This window comes from Rhipicephalus sanguineus, unplaced genomic scaffold, assembly GCF_013339695.2.
Source record: "Rhipicephalus sanguineus isolate Rsan-2018 unplaced genomic scaffold, BIME_Rsan_1.4 Seq910, whole genome shotgun sequence".
NCBI lineage: Eukaryota > Metazoa > Arthropoda > Arachnida > Ixodida > Ixodidae > Rhipicephalus > Rhipicephalus sanguineus.
This window is the reverse complement of record NW_023616272.1, coordinates 1-20,752: the sequence shown is the minus strand read 5'-3', so window position 1 is coordinate 20,752 and position 20,752 is coordinate 1. Positions and strand designations below refer to the sequence as shown.

Genomic DNA, 20,752 nt, shown 5'->3' with positions numbered 1-20,752 from the left:
TTGACATCTATGGTGACTTGTGTGTGCTGTCGGGAAGAGCCTTTTTTTTTCTTATAATTATTATTAATCAGGTGGTGTCGTATCTACAGTTATCAGTCTCGTCTGTGAGCAATTTCCAGCTGCTTCTTTTTCATAATTCAAAACATTCTTTGGATGGCACTAAAACAAACAAGAGCCTTCTTTTTTAAAATGATTCCTATTGCTCCCTTTCCATTATATCTACAGGAGGCCTGCACTGAGCTCACTGCACTAAGCACACTGAGCCTGCACCGAGCGCATTGAGCTCAGCCTGCCAGGCGGCGCTAGCAAGTGCCTACATCTGGTCATTGTAGCCATAGTGGTACAGCGATCAGGCGTACAAGTCTGATGTCACGAGAAAAAATATCGAAACAATACGCACGGCCAACAACCTTGGTTGTAGTCCTAGAATGAGGACCACGTGGACGACCACGGCTATGGCAGCTGCCGCCCTACTATAGCATCAGAGCTTTCATACGCCAAAGCTTAAGACGGCAGACTACTGCAACTGCTGTTAGAAGCAGAAAGCAGTCTACGAGGCAAAACATGTGGTATTGTGCAACGTGGAGGTGAACAAATATCACATAGCAACGTTCGCTGGACTAGTTCTCCTAACAACGCCGGCAGACAAAGACATGCATGGGCTAGGAATCGCAGAAACTGAGAAGTTACTGCAGCAACGAGCTTGCAGCTACAAAGCAGGGTAAAAACAAGGTGTAGAGACTGCAATAGAAACTTTTAATGTGCAAAAGTCTATGGCAAGTTTTCCAGCAATTTCGGTGCCAATATTATGTCTATAACGCAAAAGGTGTGGCACTTTTCCAACAAGAATACATATGGCTTTGTAGAAAACAAATGGATTTGGGACAGGTCAACTTAATTGAAATTAGCTTGAGTGCATCAACCTAATTTTGGGGGCGATATGGAGGTAAGAAACGTATGGGCCACCTTGAGGAAGAAAAGCATCATTAGCTGGGCAGTGTTCACAGGTGAGTCTCGGTGAGTGCTTCCTGCTACTCGCCGAACATCGCAGCCCCACGTCAAAGCAGAAATCTTCCTTGCGGAAGTACTAGCCAATAGCTGTTTACAATTTCTAAGTTCTGCATTCGCAGATTCATGCACCTTCTTACCCTGCGGACACATGTGAAAGCTGGCAGCAGGCTCCATAGCGTACGCCCTGCATTGAGCACTGGCCTACCATACAAAACTCCTCCAAAGACAGTGGCTACATAATGTAGTGATTTCTTTCAAGTGTTGTCGAGCGCACAGCAACAGCAGGAAAACCTCCCCAGTCACTCAGAATTACAGCGCAGGTGGCATTCTAAAGTTTTGTTTTCAGCTCGCTCTGGTGCTCCCAAAGCAGACTAAGCAGCCACTATGACCACATGAGCCTGCCTAGCACGTTGCACCAAAGGTGGCGTCTGCTCTTCCAGTGGTATGCCTTACGCCCAATACCAGTTACGGAAGTGGCCATGAGAGCACCCGGATAAGGGCAGCTAGAAGATAGATGGAGTAGATAATAAGATAAGGAAATAATTTTAAATGCCTCAAGTTAAAGGCACGCTGAAAGCATAGACAGCTCTGTACAAATGCACAATGTTGGCAGGTCCTTAGGTAACAGGTTGTCTAAACCATGTCACTTAGTAGGCTTTAAATAGTGTAATATATGAATACTGCACTTACACCTATGTCTTCAGTCACCTTCGCTTGGCGGGGAATGCCATTCATGCAAGCAGTGCGATTGGTTCCCAATGTGGTGATGTTGTAAACAGATTGTAAACAGATGAGCCATGCCGCCCTATTTAACGCCTTGTTTGTTCTGCATGCACGAATCGTATTTTATGTACGTGTAAAAATAAAACAATTTCAATGTACGCAGCTTGCAGCATTCAATGTAAGCATCGTAGACAAGTCTGCCACAGCTGTATCGGCGCACTCGCGCTAGGAGTGGAACGGATTTAAAGGCTGGAATAGTAGCCGCAGCAGCCCGTGGAGGGTCCCCTGTAGCGCCAAACACGTGACTGGCTTCTTGCGATGCAGAAAATAACCTAGCCCTTTCAGACTTCAGGAAGCATGTCAATTTCTTTTTGGCGGATTTTATGCCTTCACGGGCCCCTCCGATGGCGTGGTATTGACTATCTTCTTTTGCGAACAAGGCAAAGGCAACATTCTGCACGTTGCGTCAGTTGAACGAATGCGACCTCGTTTCAAAGTCCGGTGAAAAGGGCAGAATATAAACACAAAGAACGAGAGAAAGTTTCTAGAGGTAGGAATCAGTCTTTAATGGGACGAAAAGCGTCAAAAGACGACACGATGTCTGGTTCTCTAGTGTCCGTATTGGCGCGGCTCACTTTCTTCTACGATAAACATGGGAGGAGTCGATCCCGCCTACGTCGTGCCAAGATGCAAGGACAGCGGTCGCCGTAAAGACGATACATATTTGCTTCACTACGCAGACAGCAGGAACGTCGTGCAGCATGCAGTGGTGTTTTGCTTACCTTCTAGTGGCAAAGCGCAAGTGTCGCACATCAGATTTCGATGCTTGATATCCCGGATGGTGCCTAATATAACCATAACGTACACAGACGCATATATATTCCACAATATCAAGTACAACAGTGCAAGGAAAGGTTGCAATCGCTTGGAGTTTCAAAAAGTTAAACAGGAAGTCTCCATGACACCAGTTGCAGGAAGCAGGTGGCGCTTCGCGCAGTCAAAAACCGAAACCGAAAGCTATCCTTGAGCGCCTCCCGTCATTTACGGCCGCCGACCCACTCGCTTCGATGAAAAGAAATCGAGAGACTTTGCTCCACGGGAGATATGGGGATTTTTGCTGTATTTTAAAACACTTATGCGCCATTTGGCTAAAATAAAGGTGTCGAATAGTGGTCTCTGCATCGAATTCTTTCATTCAGCAGCAATTTTTACCCTTGAAGAAGACAAGACTGCTTGTCGAAACGCTGACTCCAGCGACACTCCGTGTCCAAGAATTTTTCACCTTTTCAAGCCGCCATCTTCCCCTGAACTTCTGCCGTTTTTGGATTATCATACTGGCAGGGTTTTGCTGCGCGCGAACATAGCAAAAAAGGACAGAGTAGACAGAAAGAGCGATAAATTTGCTGGCTAGAGAAGCTCCAGAAATTAATCCGATGCCATTATATGCAGACTTCCCATTAGTTATCACTTTTGATAGAAGTTATGTTGAGGCATAAAGAAAGACATAAAATAAATGCCTCAGCTTGCGCCACCGGGGTGTAACAGGCTAACAGTGAACAGCTAAAACTTTTGATTGTGAAATGCTGGCATGGTACAACGCTTTGACTAGGGTGTCACTGGAGCCAACATTTCGACAAGACTTGTCTCAAAGTTGCAGCCACGAAGACGACAAGTACGCTTGTCAAAACAGCTCCAGCATCACCCCGTGTACAAGAATTTTTCATATCAGCAAAATCGGTGTTCTTTTGTCCAAAGAATTAGTTAATGCTGTTTATTCCGACATGGCACTCGCTTAATTCATTGCGCTCCAGACAACATAAGCATTTTAAGTCGACTCATTTTCATTAGTAATGTTGCATGGAATGCGTTATACTGCGCTTCCAAAAGTAAATGCAAAATTTCAACAAATGTTGTTGATCATAACCTTTATTGTAGCAATTTCAACCATTATCCTGGCCACTTGGCATAGGAAGAGCAATGGAATTGATGACTTTGTCCAAAAACCTGCACGCAAAAGGCACAATAAGTACAAGGTGTCTCCATCGAGCAGGCATGTATCACCACAACAAAAATCGGAAGGCTGACTTGGCAAACGCACAAGCACAGCAGCAATACTTTGTCGAATTGTCGAACATTTGTAAATGCCAAAAGCAGGGGCGGTTGAACAGCTGATTTTGTCTCACTTAATGAAGTAAATCTAGATATGCTAAAGAATCTAGGGTAGGCAAAATTAACGAGCTCCTCCACAGCACTGTGTGTGACAATCGTATTGTGGTTTTGGGAATATCTGGAATTCTAATTTCATCTTGCACACAAAAGGCATATTAAAAAAATGTTTCAGTCAAGCATGCACATACACCTGCATACCAAAAAAAAACAAGAGGCTACAGTTTGGTCAAAAGACAACAGACGATACAGCACAGGGTGACAGAGGTTTAGGGAAAAATTCAGCCTAGTTGGCAACATACTAAGAATTTTTTGCACATAAGCAACACGAGGAGAAAAATGGAGAGACACAACACATGCGCTAACTTTAAACAAAATCGTTTATTGCACACGAGGCAAACATTTATACAGTGTTGGTGCCCTCACACTGCACCAAGAAGCCATGCACAGAGATTTGTATTTTTCTGCTTCATTTTTACAAGACGTACGTAACACTAATCAACTAACGAACTATTGCACAATCAAGAAAGCAGATTTTTTTATCCGACAAGGACAGGGACAGAGTGCTAACACGATTGGTACCCAATTTTTGCAATTCCTGCAGCAAATAGTATTATAAACCTCGTTAGTTCAGCTCTGTTGGTTGACAAAACCTTTGTGTTCTGCAAGAAAGGTTCACACATTACAATGCTATCTTAACCTATCATTCATGCAGCTGCTTGTTTGCCCAGCATACTGCTTACTGCAGAAAAGAGGTATCTGATAAGCAACAGCTTGTCTACATTCCGCAAACCACATCCTATATCGTTTTCTTCCGTGCTTGACTGCAAATTGATTTCAGCTTTCATAGAGCTGGAAAACTATTTGCACATTTGTATGTGACACCAACCTTATTATGTAACGCTAAATTTTGTGCAAGTATGGCACATCAGCTATTCTTTTTTCAGAGACATCACTGTTGGAACAGCCAACTAGAGCAATGGAGCGGTACTTCCTAATTTAAGCCTTTTACGACTTACACTTCTGTTTGTGCGACGCATTGTTTGTGAACCTTTCCCATGTGCTGTGTGTCCTGTTGAGTTGTTACGCTATCCAACTACAGTTATGGAAAGGATGGCATCACGTGCTAATGTACAAGTAGTTTTTCAGCTCCATGCAAGCTGAAATCGATTTGCAGAATTAGTAGTCAAGCACCAAAGAAGACAATTGCTTGCACAAAGCGACATAGGACATGCTGAGAAGCTGTCGTTTATCAGATACCTCTTTCATGTGGTAAGTGGTATGTCAGGAAATGGGCCACTGCATGAATGATAGGTTAAGAGAGCACTGTAATCTTGTGAACAAATGCAACAATGGATGGCTGGCGTCACAGTGTAGGGCATGAGAGTATGAACCTTTCTTTCAGGACACAAAGGTTTCATAAGCTAATAGAGTTGAACTAACGAGACTGATAATAGAAGCTGCAAAAATTGTAAAAGTGGGTACCAATTGTGTTAGCACTCCGCAACTATCCTTCTCGAATAAAGAATTAACTGTATTGAATGTGTAGTAGTTCGCGAAGTGATTATAGTGTGCCATATATTTTGTCAAAATAAAACAGAAAAAAATCACACCATCTCCTGCTAAAGGGGACCATGAGGCGATGCGAAGCAGCGTTTCGGCATGTAGAGCCCGCGTTTCAGAGGGCGAGTGGAGAGGAAAAGGGGGAGAGGGAGAGGAGGTGTGTGGAGAGGGCTTGCGCATGCGCAGTAAGGGTGGTCACGCCGCACACCACCACCACCACCGGATTGAACTCAGCTATAAGATGCTTCACATCTAAAAGACATATCTCTCAGCATGGCATCTTGGTGAATCGCTAGGGCACCACCACTGTGTCTATTAGTGCCTTGTGTGCAATAAACCATTTCGTTGAAAGTTAGTGCAGACGTTGTCCCTCCCTTTTCGTCCTTGTGTCGCTTATGTGCTAAAGATTCTTACCAAGTGAGTTGAGGTTACTTATGAGTACAGACAGGAAAAAAGATATGTTAAAGGAGTACTGACATGAATTTTAAAAATTTTCGGATTGATGCTCTAAATAAAAATACTGGTGTCGAGAAACCTAAAACGAGTATTGTGGTGCCTGGGAATGCATCGTATGTATTTTATTTATCGCTACCTTAAAAAGACACTTTTGGTTTCGATATCGAGGGGGCGGCTTCTCGGTGACGTTTCATAGCAGTGTGATGTCACAGGGATACAGAAACTCGCGACGTACTAGAGGCAAATCCATCATCTGCCCGTGGTGGACATAAACAACGATAAGTTAATTGTTGTCCAGTGACCCTGACAGTGATTTCTACGATATAGGCTGCATGCAGGATGCAGAACTTGCAAACTCGGGGGAACTGTCTTGACTCGTCAGGATAATGCCCATTGCACTGTGGCTGGCTTGCAGATGCTCAGCGACGAAAACTTCAAAGTCAAATTAAAATATTTGATACGTGTTCTCCGACTCCGGTGTGTGGACATCGTTGACACAGCATACCAAGGAAACCAAAAATGTCCCTTTTGCGATGTCTCAAAATCGTGTCAGTACTCCTTTAAAATTAAAGCAATTTCAACCACAAAATACACATAAGCGCAGCAGCGAAACATTGGTAAACAGCACTAAACTTGTAACAGCCAAAAGCAGGTGCAACTGAACAGTTGATATTGTCCCACACAGTGCAATTAAATTTAGGTGTTTTATGGAATCCCGGGTAGGCAAAATCAACGAGTTCCTCCACAACAGTATGTCTCACAATTGTGACCTGGTTATGGAATTACCAGAATGCTAATTTTGTCCTGCATGCAAAACTCACAATGAAGTCAGTCAAACATATGCATGCAGCAGCTTACCCTATGTTTCAGAAATTACGACAAATCGGAACATTTTCCAAGCATGTTTTTGACACTTTCTGCGATGCTGCAATGGTTATTTATACCACCTGCACAAATCCTTATAAGTGAAACACACGGTGTCTTTAGAAATGTTCACGCATCCGAAGGCAAGCTTGTGAAGCATTTGCACGTTTTCAAAACCTTTAGTACCGATGAAAGTGCCATCTGCATTATACGTTTCGTAGCAAGCCCACTTTTGTAGCTGCCGAGCCATTTGTTCTAGAAAGACTACATCGTTATCAGTGCCACGGTGCAATTAATAGGTCCCCAACTGCTGCAAGTGCAATTAATAGGTCCCCAATTGCTGCGAATTCATAGGTAGAAGGGTATGGCACACCAGCAGGCGTTTCTTGTGTGAGGCGGTACCGGACATAATACACCTATGCTATTTAAAACTCGGCATGCCTTAGTTGGTTACTTGTTTTGTACCGAGCGCACTATGACAGTATGTACTTACAAATGCACATTATCATTTTCATAACCACTGCTATGTTTGTTAGAGCAAGCTTACTCTCTCTTTGCACTTTGAAAGCTCGACACCTTGGCAGACATCGCTTGGTGTTTAGTCAATGAACTTTTTTTCCAGACATGCAGCACTGCACTTTCCCCTGATGTTGGACTTTGGCAAGAGGATGCGCCAGCCAACAAATGTCCACTGAAATGTGAATGCACCATGCAGAATTTGCACATTTTCTCCAAACTTGTTGACTATCTTCTGTCCTGATCGGTTGGGACATGCTAGTGTGCACACCGTTGAACCTTCGGCAAACATTTCACAAGGATTTAATTGTCTTCCGCCCGTGGCAGGAGCACCAGAAAGATGGTAGACAAGTCTGCTATCTGAAAGGCTATGCCTTACCACCCTGCAACTGCCAAATTAAGCATAGCACATAAACTCAGTGCACCGATTCCGGACAAGGTAATTGAGCAGCCTCTCCCTATACAAATAAACTAGTTAACATGAAAGGTAATACCGAAGGATTCCAACAAAAATATGCAGATCTTATGCGAATTTGTCATTTTTTTTTTTTTCGAACGTCGATGAATGTGCATGGAGGTAAAGCATCACCTTTGAGATTGGAGTCCAGGAACTCACTTTCCAGTTTTCTTCTTCCTTCAGAAACTAGGCAACTAACAACGCCAAATGCTACTTTGAAAGATGGTGACGATAATACTGAAACTTTCTGCAGTATTTGAGCATATATGGATCTGCGGTATGTGCAAAATCTATCTCATACAGAAACATACCCATCCCTACAACATGTTTTCAATAACAAACAACGGAAGAAACTGTTGATGTACTTGATGTCTTGAGCCTCTAATTTATGATAGAACATAGCATGCAATGGAAGAATTTAGGAAGCTTGTACATTAACTGCTGACCTAAAACAGCCAGAAAATATTCCGGAATGTCGGTTTTTGTCATAAGAGCCATGCTAATACATGGCAATAGCAGATGGTAATGAAACTGGCATGCTTTCATCCGGGCTCTTTGGCTCGCTCTTGCTAGTAATCTTAGCACTGTTAACGATTACAAGCATCTAAAAAGGAAATTTCCTTTTCCTGGAGGGCTATTGAAGACTGAATGACACAGTTATGCCCTGCCTTCTGTATTTTGCGGGCCTCGAAGATTTCACGTGTCAACTGGTCGTGGTGGCGGAAAAGAATCCTCATTCTAGAAAATTCTGCGGTGTACCCGCAATCTTGGCAGTGCATTGCCAAGTGCGTCGAGCAAACATTACCTCTCGGGGAATTTTGATGCTCCCTCAGTTGCGAGTTTACGCGTCGCCCCGATTGCCCAATGTAAACACTTCCACACGTGAAGGGTGTACACAATGCCAATGGCACAAAAACATTCGTGTGCTTAATGGAATATGAATCCTTCACCACTGGGCCTTTTTCCGCACTGCTGTGCAGATATCACCAACTTTATTCTTGGCTGCGAACACCACTTCAATGCCATGACGTCGTCATGAGTTTCTTGCCTTGTAAGAGCATGTGCAGTAAGAGTATATTATGATGTTTCTTCAATAAACTTTTCAGTTGAAAGTCAGCACTCATGTCGTGTCTACTCGTCCTTGGTCTCTGTTATTTCGCACTGTTTTGCCTCTACCAGCTATGAATTGTTACCAACTCGCCCAATTTTCAATCATACTAACCTGTAAACCTTCGGCCTAGATTTCTTTTACTTTGAGCGGTCCTGCCCACGGTTTTTGAACCACGAGAGCCCTATGAACCACGAGAGCCCTATTGTATGTGTTAGCCTCCTGTAAAGCTTTGAACAATGGCTTGAAAATAAAATTTTGAATCACAGCGCAAGTTGCCCTCATTAAAGCCAGACCGATGGAAAAGCTGTGTCCCCTTGAACTTCATGTCTGGCTTCTTGGCAGAGCAGTGGCTGTGCCCATTAAGCTAATGAAAAAAAGCCCATGAGCAGTGAAGGGGGGACGCTACGGCTCATTATTAAATGCTTTTTGTTTAACGTTGGCAGATCAATTTTTGTGCACTGATTAGTACACCACTTCTGACATATTTCACAATGGTCAAACGAAGAATATGCACGCACAAAGTGTACTTACATACAGCTCTACAGCTCCAACTTTCTCCATGGGCTCGGATCCAACGTCAAAGCGTTACGACTGCACTCGCAGCATGGGCACCTGCGCAAATAAACGCTTTTTTGCACACTAATGTACAAGCGAAGACCTAGCTTATTGCATTCGTTCTCATAAGTGTGTGTCACAAACCTTTTACTAGTTCAACTCTAGGGCAAGAAAGTAACTACAAGCGGTATTCAACCGTTTCCATACAATGCGTGAGACGGAAGCTGCATAAGTTTCTGTCGCACCAATTGAACGGTGTTCCCAGGCTACAAGAAAATACAAAAACTGTCACGCTGAAAATAGTTCTAAGTAGAGACGCGTACTGCGTGGAGAAATTTCATCGTCGCGCGTAGAAAACATCGCAGAACAAGGAATGCAAGAACTTACCTTGACGTCAGTTGACACCGGCGCGAAGCGCGTTTAGGGACAAGTGGAGCTAGGGGCGTTCTCCTCCTCAGTACCTAGGCCAGCGGCCGTCTTCAGGGAGAAAAAGTGCCCAGAAGCGCGTTTCAGGCGCTATCGGATGGCGGCGCGGCGGTCGCTCCCTGTAGTGGCCACGAAAACAAATGTCGCTTCTGTGTGGGCATGGCTCGTGCGCCGCGCGGCGCAGCAGTCTCTGCCTAATAATAACAGCATTTGTAAAAGCTTGCCATCATACTTTCCATAGTAAAACCGGACCAACTGTGCATTGAGAGTTTGGTGTACAACATAACTCTGTCATTTTAATGATTAAAAAATTTTGACATTCACTCGAAATTCTTCAAAAGTGATCAAAAGACCCGTAGCGCCGCGGAACCAAAAATGTCATCATCATCAGCACCTCGATTGGCGCGTTTCTCTAAATGGCGGGAACAGCTGGAAATAATGTGAAGATTTCGTGATCTCGTTCGTAATGATGAGACGTGCGAATACTGGAGGCACAATGAAACCGAAAAAGCAGGTGATGTTTTCAAGGTTCACTACGGCTGCTATCACTGTGTGCCAACGCGTTGTAACGCCTTTCAATAATCAGCATGCAAGTTCCTCCGTAAACCGAATTTTTGTAGTCGAACGCAACGCTCTAGCTGAATAATATTAATAGACTGTAGTGGTATTTTGTTAATATTTGCGTGACTGCTTGGCAGGATCTAGCTGAGCACATTCAACAACAACAACAACAAAAAAAAAATAGCTGTCTTTCGTTGATATCGGCGCAAGTACTTGGGTGAGAGAGGCTACCAGCGTTCCCACTGCGCAGCTTAACGAACACTAATGACGACTCGAATTTTATAATTTAAACTGCGTACAGTTAGTGATAAACGACGTGGAACACCTCGAATATACGTACGTTTGGAATTGTCTCTTGTTTTGGCGCTCGGAACCACAAGAGATTAGTGCTTGAAACATGCAGCTACATGGAACGGTTGAAGAATCGCCTTGAAACTCGAAGAACAGTTAAAGAGTGTACGTTCAGGTGACCAAATCGTGGCCAATCCCCCAGAGTGGATATGTGCCATCTGGATGGGAAAACAAAATTTTGGGCACGCATAGTGACAGCACGCTCCGAAAGTGCGATGTTTCCGTGACAAACAGAAGGTTTTGTCTAAGTTAACGCGTTTGGTTCTGTGCTGTGTTTGTTAGCTCATAAAGTATCGCGGTATTGTCCTTTTATTCTGGGCATGTGAAATGTTTTATGTGACACCGAATCAGACTTGTACACGTTACAGAAAATAAGTAAGCAATTACAATTACGTCCTTTAAAATTTAATTGATTACAGTGGTCAATTACAGACCCAGTAAAGTAACTAAGCAATTACAAATGTAATCGGTTACTTTTGCGTTACTTTCCTTCAACATTTTATTGCCATAACACAAGTTTACCCAAACTACAACAAACTACTGTTGCTTGCATGGTAGAGAGAAGGATTGAGGCTTGCATGAAGGCTGGGAGGCTTAGTGTGGCTTCTGTGATATAGCACGTTGCTAACTTTTGACAGGATTTGTTTTTCAAAGTTGTCATTGCTGATTCTCGTTCTTCTGCTGATTCTTGATTCTTCCTCGTTAAGAGGTCAGCTGCTACACTGAACACTCTCTCAATGCATGCGCTGGAGGAAAGGGTGGTATTATAACATAGGAACACCTTGCACACTAGCTCCTAATTGCGCAGTGCTTTAATGCTAGTGTCCATGTCCTCTATGAAGCGTTGTGCTTCGCTGTTGCTGGCGCTCGGGTAAGGCGTTGCTAGTAAGGCCAAGGAAGAGGTGAAAAAAATAGGCTCTGTAGGGACCCCCCATCTGGCAGGACAGTGGTCCCTAAAGAACGGTCGCATAATTTTTAGGATTAGAACTGCCGTAGTATATTGGTTACAACTTCATTTTGGAAAAATAAACTAATTGATTACTGGTAATCAATTACAAGAAAATAATTGAATTACCCAAAACATTGTAGTTTCAGAAAAGTTATCGATTATATTACAAAATTACAAGAAAATGTAATTGATTGCAAGTAATCTACTACTTGTAACACGTTACGAACAACTCTGCACCGAATGCGCCAATGCCAATTTCACGTAAAATGGAATAGGTTGAAGCTCGTGCGCAGAGAGAAATAATTTGAAGTCTGAGAAGTTTGTGTTTGTGGGTGCTAACCTGCTCCTCGCCCAACAGGAAAACAAGATATAAAAAGAATAAAATGGCATAATTATGAAAAACGATGGTCTCTAATGATCTATCTGGCTGCTACTGAAATCGAAGTCATGCATTCGATCTTGGCTGCATTCTAAAGAAGGCGCACGTAGAAATTATGTGGAGTCCCTCATTACGCCATGCCTAAAGCAGGGCTTTCGACATGTATTATGCGATTAAGATCATGGTTCAGGCACATTCTTAAAAAGTCGGTACACTGTGGTGCGAAACTCACAGGTTGACTTATACAGATTTTTGTCCATACTACTGAACAAAAGATCCCCCTGCCCCTCCCACACACACTCTGCACGCACGCAATAAGTGGCATTCTTTGCTAGCAAAGAGGCCAGCATCTTCCATTCTGGTGCATATGCACAAAATAAAGTAACAGCTGTGGGGTGAGTTATACCTGTGCTACACGGCACTAGAAATGACATTCAGTAGTTAAGTTCCCGACTGACATTTTTTATGGCAGAGCTGCCACACGTCTAAATGTAATGGCATTTGACCAGATGATGTCGATAACGGCGAGTTTTGAAATGAACAATTTTAGGTTAATAATGAAATATAAACACGCATTTTAACAACTCTAACCTGCGTTCTGGGATAGTTAAATGTATATGTAAGGATGCTATGGGGCCATTAGCTTGAGTTTGTTCCTGTATTTTACAAGATTGCAACTGATCACAGCAACCTCGGTCAGTGCAAGTTGAATCCGAAGCCTGCAACCCCGTTCGGCGCCTGTCATATCGAAGCCGTTGCAATGCTGTAGTACATTTCCTATAGTGCAAGTGGGAAATAACAGGCGATTTGTTAAAAGTTATGCATAAAATATTTTTGACATGGTAGATGCCATTTGTACTGCAGTGAGCAAGCTTTGATGTTGAGAGCTTGCATTTCTCAGTCGAATGGGTTTTATCAAAGGCATTAGGTGATGTATGGCATTATGGCAAATGCCATTTGGTTTGCCCATGTGGCACCATGCAAATTGCATTAAACCTTAAGGCATTAAGAAGTTAACGCCATTTCCTGCACCTGTGTGGCACAGGTATTAGCATATGCCAGAGTTTGCAAACTGAACTGCTTACATCTTGCAGACACATCTAATCTGTGTGCATGAAATTCATGTTTGTGCCTTCCTGTTTGTCTTGTGGCCTGGTTTCTGCTGACAGTAACTTTTTATATATTTCAGACATCGCTAGGCAAAGGCCAAAGACTGCTGTCTGGCTATTTCAACAAGGTAAAAATAGTTTCCAGTGGGCACATGCAGCTTGTCGGGGAAGTTCTTGCACGATTGTAAGGGCAGCAATGTTTTTAACAGCCTGTTGCAGATGTGTGAGCATAACTTTTTCCAATCACCCCCCCCCCCCTTCTTTTTTTAGGGCTTGAAACAGTCCACTTGGAATGAACCAAACATTGGGAAGAAAGGTGCACCTTCGTTAATGCTGGAGGTTGTTGACCTGAGTGATGACGACTTTGTGCCTCCGACACCGTGTGAGCGCTCCTGCAAGCCTACACTGGCAAAGTGCACGTCCATAGGCAGGTCATCTGTAAAGAGCCCAATAAAGCATTTGGACGCAGAGACCGTCGTAGAAAGGACATTGCCAAAGTCATTGAGGCTGAGAAGCTCACCAGTCAAACAATCGCCCAAGAGTGTATCTTCAATAACTGGGACATTGCCGCAAACAAAAAGAAAACTTGAGGACGAAGTCGACAGCTGCGTTAGTGTCGATATCAAGCGCCCATCGCTTGCTCGGGACTCGAAAAACTGTACTAGTGCCAGCGTTGTTCATTCCTTGCCAGTGCTAGCAACTATAGAAAACTTCCCAGAGAAGGCTTCCTTGCAACCGTTTTGGCAAGGTGGCTCGGAAAACCTGACTGTTGAAGAAATTTGCGCTGACGATGACTTGGCATGTGCCAAGGACATTGCTGTGGACGACTGGGGACTAGATGACGACTTCGATCTTGGACACGAAAGGTTAGTACACCTGTGATGTGCAGGAGCTTGAATGCGCAAAGTGACCTTGATTTGAAAACACTTGTTCTGGTCAAATGGTTGTGGAAAAATAGACCAGAGTGCCCTAATTATAACTTCCTCTGGATTTGCACAGCATCTTATTTATGTATGCTTCTGACCTGGAATATACAGTGTGTGTTCGAAATATACAGTGTGTTTGAAATCTTCAAAAAACAGGGAAATGCAATATTTGTTCGATGCCTTCACAATTACTTCTTATGGTAGCCGCGGGCATCTGAAGATGACTAAAGACATCAATTGGGACAGTAGTTAAGAAAGTTTAATAATTAACTTCTTAATTAGTTAAGTTACGCAGTTATGCCAAATGGGAGAATTGAAGTCCTTCATGCGAAGAACCCATTGCAGCTTTGAGATTTCGAAGAAGCGGCCTCTAGTAGTAATTGCAAAGTAATGAAATTTAACCAAATTTCAGAGGCGAAACTGAAATATGGAAGGGCGCAACTGCCGTATTCTTCTGAGACATACAGGATGAGTGAGCGTCGTTATAGCAACCATCAACCGACTTCACTGTGTGTGTGTGTGCAGGCTGCGCTTATAAATATAGCACACATGGTGCACATATGTTAACAAACGCAGAACAACTACACCTTTGTAATCATTGTCTTGAACAATTGAGTCATTCTGTTCGTCAGCTTGTTGCACTCGTCTGTGCTTCGGTTTCGGTTTTGCTGTTGAATTTGGTTGAATTTTATTACGCCAGAATAGTTACTAGAGGCTGCTTTTTCTGTTGTCTCAAAGCTGCTATGGGTTCTTTGCATGAAGAACTTCAATTCTCCCATATGACATAGCTGCCTAACTCCACTAATTAAAAAGTTAATTAATTTAATTTAACTTTCTTAATTACTGTCCCAAATGATGTCTTTAACCATCTTAAGATGCCTGCCGCTACAGAAAAAGTAATTGTGAAGGCAGCGAGCAAATATCGCATTTTCCTGATTTTTGAGGATTTTTGGACACATTTCTTGAAACACCCTGTATGTGCATGTATGCAAAAAGCACTGCGGTGATGTGTGGAGAGATGAGTAGGATCTGTTTTTTATTTATTAAAATTAATATTGTTGTGGGAATATGAAAGGAAACCACTAATTTTCAGTTGCCTGTCTGCTTGTGTAGCTATTTGGTAAAACCACGTAGTCTTTCTGTAAGAGTTGCACCAGTGTTTTTTTTTACTTCTACGAGCATATCATCTCCAGAATTTGCACTCATGCTGCTGTGTTTGGTAGCTTGTTAAGTGATGTTTTTGCATTTTCAATTTATATACGCCTGTGACACAGCAAATCTAGCGTAATTTACATTGAATGACATCCATTCGCACAGTCATTTATTCGTTCTCACACTGGAAAAGTAATGACATTTGATAAAACATTTAGAGTTGAATGGGCTCATGGAACTTCTTTGCATTTAATTTGGACCAAATACGTAGTGCAGGTGCCAGTCATGTTCTGAAAAGATAGTTAATGACTTATGATCTTCTAATCTATGTAATTAAAAATAATTTGTTTAGTTACAAAAAACATTTTCGCTGTGTTCACACTGCATCATGCCATTTACCATGTTTCTCATTTGGCTCTTGGCTTGACTTAGTTTGCATTGTGCAGATGTGACATTGTGTGAGATGGTCAAGTGTATTTGTTTAGAGGAACTTTATTGACATTAAAACAATTGTTCCAAGGATATGAACTTGTTTAATGCAAGTTTTGTTCACCGAAATCGTGTCGCAGTAGACCATGGTCACAGTCATCATCTTCAAATGACATTTGTTTTCATTGTGTAACAGCATGCAGGCAAAATGACTAAGTTTACTTAATATCATTCGATGTAAGTGACATTAGATGTGCTGTCTGACAGTTAATTTATTTTGATATGAATGTGGTATTTGATTAGCCAACATGTCTTTGGTCTACCTGGACATCCCTTCAGGGCCTAAATTTGCGCTGCTGCAATTAAAATGCATTTGTTTATATGCAACTGTCATTTCAGCCTCGACATTGACATAAATGCTGTGCCGGTGTATCGGAGTATAAAGGCTGTTGTAAAAGATGTAAGCTACACTACACCAGGGTGTGTTCGCCTTACTGTCCAACAAACTGGATTGCAAGAGGAGCTTCAGTGTGTGCTAAAAGGGTCCTGGTAAGTCCATTCATAGCATTTTTTGTACCCTCATGATTAAATAAAATTTCTTAATTAAAGGGACCCTGAAATGGTTCTGACGATTGTGTGCAAGCCCATTGACGATCAACAAACCGTCCAAACAATGGACAAGCCAGTTTAAATCCTCTGCATGAAATGTGTTAATCATTTCAGGCCATTTCAGAAAGTTAATTCTGTTCAATGTAGACAACTGGTTTTTACAATTTGAGATGTGCATGATCAGGGTAGTCTGAAAGAATGTAAAGAATCTATGTTCGCACTTGTCGATAAAAATTAATAATATTTGTAACATAAATTATTAATTTATTGCTTAAAAATTATTTTGATGGTATAGAATAGTACTCAATGCCCAAAAATTCAAATTTTTTATACTATACTGATATAAATGCCCGACCTCCGTAGTGTGAAAAAAGAAGCCTCAGCGAATTGCGGACAGCGCAAGCGCTTCTGTAATTTCTCTGTTCGCATGCAACCTCACTATCTTGAGTCGACCAGGTTGGCAATGGAGCAGCGGCTAAATATGAGTTGTATCTGAAGAACAACCTTTTTTTTTCTACCAGGTGGTTGCTGACTGACCTACAAAATTGGTGATTCCAATTGGAATCAGTGGGCCTGAAAGTGTTACCATATTTACTCGAATGTAACACGAGATTTTTTTTTTTTTTTTTTCAGATTTTTGCTACCCTAAGTTGACCCTCACATTACAATCGAATACCAAAACTGTTTTTTTTTTTCCCTGGACGCATTGAGAAGTCGCCCCTCATGTTACAATAGTGGTTGCGTTACAATCGAGTAAATATGGTAATAATGTTTTAAATAAGCACATTGCTACAGGTTGCAGCAGCATCGCAGCACGGCTGTCTGCCACCCCTGCATTTGAGATATGGCACATTTTGAGGCGACATACATGCAAACAATATGATTGGCTTTTCAGCGTTTGCACCAGAGTAAAAACAGGAGTGGCAGGGTTTCTGGCGGTGGACAAGTCAAGCAAACACAAAGCACGGCTTCATCGCGCTGACACGGTCAATCTTGGCAGGTATAATTGAGCTGCGAGGGCTTGAAGTCAACAGGAAAAAGCACAGTTTGAGGAGAGGGTAGCTTGTAGTCTCCTGCAGCTTCTTTGGTACGAGGTGCTTTGCTTAAATTATGTTGCTGATGATTCAGCAATGTGGACAAAGGGGGGAGATTCATGCTGCTGACAGGTGAACACCAATTTTATTAACCAATCAGTTGGTGATAACCTGCTAACTTAACCTGACGAAGGTTTCACCATCTTGTAATGTTGAATGTGTCTTGATTGATTTATTTTTTCAACGAAAGCAGTAAATGTACTACAGTCATTCTTTGACCACATTTTTTAGAACGATATGGCAGAGTAAATGGAAGCTCTAAAACATTCACTATTTTCATCTTCATCATTCTTTCGAAATTTCGTATGAGATTTTAGGGGCTAAACCTTGTTAAACCTTCTCCAGCTTGCAGAGTTCTGTAGCACTATTTTGCTATTTGAAGGGGCCCTCCAAGACTTTTCCAAGAAACCATCGAATGGCTTCACTGAAGGAGTTTATTACCTCACGAATCAACCGCTGCAAAAATTTTTAGAATCCGTCAAGTACGAGCAGAGTTACAGAGATTTGTCGCACGCTGTAATTGCTTTCTCTCTTCTCTCGTCTCGATGAATGCGCTGGAAGCTAAGCAGGGAGGCATGGCACGGGGGAAAGGAGTCATGTCACGCGTGCGTCATGACCTTGAACACTTTCTTTTTTCTTTGAATGCGTGGCTAACCTTCAGTGAGATAGTGAGAGCACACGCAGGCACCTGGCGGCCTCCCGCGGTGGGCGCAGTAACCATGCAGCCAACGATGCTCAAATCAGCCAATGCCTGTGAATTTGGGTATATGGCATCATTTGTAGAGAGAAGGAGCGATTTTTAGCTGACTTTGAGAATTGTAAATTCCAGGCCACGTGTTGCGCTATAATGTTTGGCTCACGTGTTCTCGGGCGCCTCGACTACCGATCGGCAGCGTTTTCTGACCATGATGAAAAAGTGTTGCAGGGCCCCTTAAATAAGCGGCAATGAGGTTATATGATGACATTATCACTGTTTCATCTTTCCTTCTCCTTGAAATTAGGCAAAATGAAAAGGTCTGCCCTGGCGATGTCATCTTCATTCATGCCAAGTTCATAGGGAGGACTGCAAATATAGACAGTGAAGGTGGCTTCATTGTGACATATCCCGACATGCTTGTAAATAGCACTACAGTAGTGGCCTCTCTGTTCTGCACCCGTAAAAGTGTACTTGCAAGCAAATTTCGTGACGTTGATGGATCCAATGTGACCATGCTTGTAGGCAGCATTGCTCATGAGTTGTTTCAAAAGGTGAGGAACGTTGATTGATAAATCTGTTATGGTACCTGCAAAACTTTTTTGCAACTTAAACTGGCCTTACTTTAGAGAGGACATACTTTCTTAGAGAGGAATACTTGCTTAATATGTGTTTGTAAATTACACTCCTGTAACGGTAGAAATGTGAGCTTCGTCATGTGCAGAGAGCTTGTTACCTAGAAGAGGGCACAAAAAAATTGGCCGCGTATCTGCGTGCTTCGCTGCAAATGTCATCTAAAGACGATAGAAGAGGCGCTGCGTGAGATATGGACGCCATCTGGCAATACGTCGGGAAACATGAGTGCTGTGTTGCGGGCTGGTAGTCTCGATGCAGCAGCAGGCGAAGACCGGCGGTGACCAACGCGACCGGTGGGGACGCCAGCCAGCCCGAACACGCGGTTTGGCGCGAAGCGCTGAAGCAGAAGAAATGTCCGCACTCAACGAGTACTCTCCACACACTCTTTTATTTACACGTCGCCTGGGTAAAACAGGAATGCCAGAGCGGCGCCACATGGCATTCGTACAGTGCAATACAGAACCGAAATTGAAATACAACAATGAGCTCGTGCAGAGGGCACAGAGGAAGGCAAGTTTCAGCGCAGTAGCATTTTCAGCGCAGCTTAAGAATCTAGGGTCTTTAGAATTACGTATGTATGCATTTTCTATTAAAGGAACACACCACCTAATACTTACCTAGTGATGTTGCGCCTCAGATATGCACAGTGTTTGCTTTTTGATCGACAGTGTACACAAGTATGAACCTAGTCAGCCGTTCAAGATGGCTGGCCCTTGGGCAAGTGGTTCAACTTTGGCCGAGTGGCTGAATCGAGTAACGTGCCGACAAACAGAAAGACAGACCAAAATTTCTCCGTTTAAGTATCCCAAGAAAGACTATCGTCTTTAAATGAAAAACGAGTGGTGTCGCAGTCTCCTAACTTCCACACTAGCTGCCTGCGACATCGTGTACACTCAAACCTCATTATAACGAAGTTACATCTCACACAAAAATAACTTTGTTATATCAGAAAATTTGTTATAAATGTATATTCCTAACACTGTATGTATTGAAAGACTATTGTTCATTTAATACGTTATAACCGATATTTCGTTATATCCGTGTTCAATATATCGAGGTTTCAGTGTATTTCGACAGTCTCTGCTCAGGTCTAATTAAAAGTTTTTTTCCCCACCCCCGACAAACTGGGATCATATTTAGGGATGGGAGAATAGTAAATTGCTGGCTTGAAGTGAGTTTTGAAGCTTTGGTCGAATAATTTCTAATCGAATAGTTCAAATAGTATATGTCACATTTTATCAAGAAAAATTCGCTTTTTTTCATGATTCAACTTCCTTGCACGATATTTTGAAGGATTAGAACTAAATTTATGCGAATTTAACTTTTTTTTTTGGTCGAAAGTGACATTCATAAAAGTAAAACTGAAAGCAACTTTTAATAGCAGGGTTTGAATAGTAGTAGGGTGGAAGTTATGAGCAGTAAAATATGTTACATTTTAAGGTTTGCTATACTTAGGGCATAAAGTCGTCACTGCCAACGAGCCATCGAAATGTCGTCACTGATCAGACTGTAAGTCAAATGCAAATGGTGGTGCATGTTATGGAATGTACACGAGCTCCAATGATTTTGCTGGAATGTATGAAGTCATGTGTAACTGCCTACAAGATTAGCCAATAATGAAGTAAATAGAATTGGGATTCATGGTATTTGTACTGACTTGTTCCTCACCATTAATGCAACATGGCAATTTATTTTGAAATTTTGTGAAGTCATATTGATGTCATAAGGTGGTGGTTCGGCCCTGAAATTCGATGTTTGACTACCATTTTATTTGTTAATGGGCTAACCTTTTTTTACCAAAAGTATGCGACGAGACAAAGAGAGCGCAGTTGAGGGGCATTTAGTATTCTTGTTTACCACTCCTTGAAAAAAGTAGGGCATTTACGGTACTTTTATGTTACAGGCAGTGACCAGGAATGCTAGCAAGGATGGAATGTTGCAAATACTCAACAAGGTTCTCCAGAGGAGTGATTTCTTGCATGAAATGTAAGTTTATCTTCATTTTTGTATAGTAG

At 42.4% G+C, this 20,752-nt stretch overlaps 1 protein-coding gene and 1 long non-coding RNA gene across 2 annotated transcripts; one reads left to right on the top strand and one right to left on the bottom strand.

The window, feature by feature from the left end:
• Nucleotides 1–3,623: 3,623 nt before the first annotated feature.
• On the bottom strand, nt 3,624–9,994 carry LOC119378648 (uncharacterized). The gene is made up of 3 exons (XR_005181041.2): nt 9,567–9,994; nt 9,399–9,479; nt 3,624–3,738 (listed from the first exon to the last, which is right to left on the bottom strand). It is a non-coding gene; the product is annotated as an uncharacterized LOC119378648 (long non-coding RNA).
• A 240-nt stretch (nt 9,995–10,234) lies between these two features.
• LOC119378649 (uncharacterized) lies at nt 10,235–20,723 on the top strand (the record flags this gene model as incomplete). Its single annotated transcript, XM_037647712.2, has 6 exons — nt 10,235–10,362; nt 13,278–13,325; nt 13,468–14,063; nt 16,104–16,253; nt 18,409–18,655; nt 20,641–20,723. Coding segments are annotated over exons 1-6 (1,172 nt in total), but the record flags the coding sequence as incomplete, so codon positions are not given.
• Between the last annotated feature and the right edge of the window lie 29 nt (nt 20,724–20,752).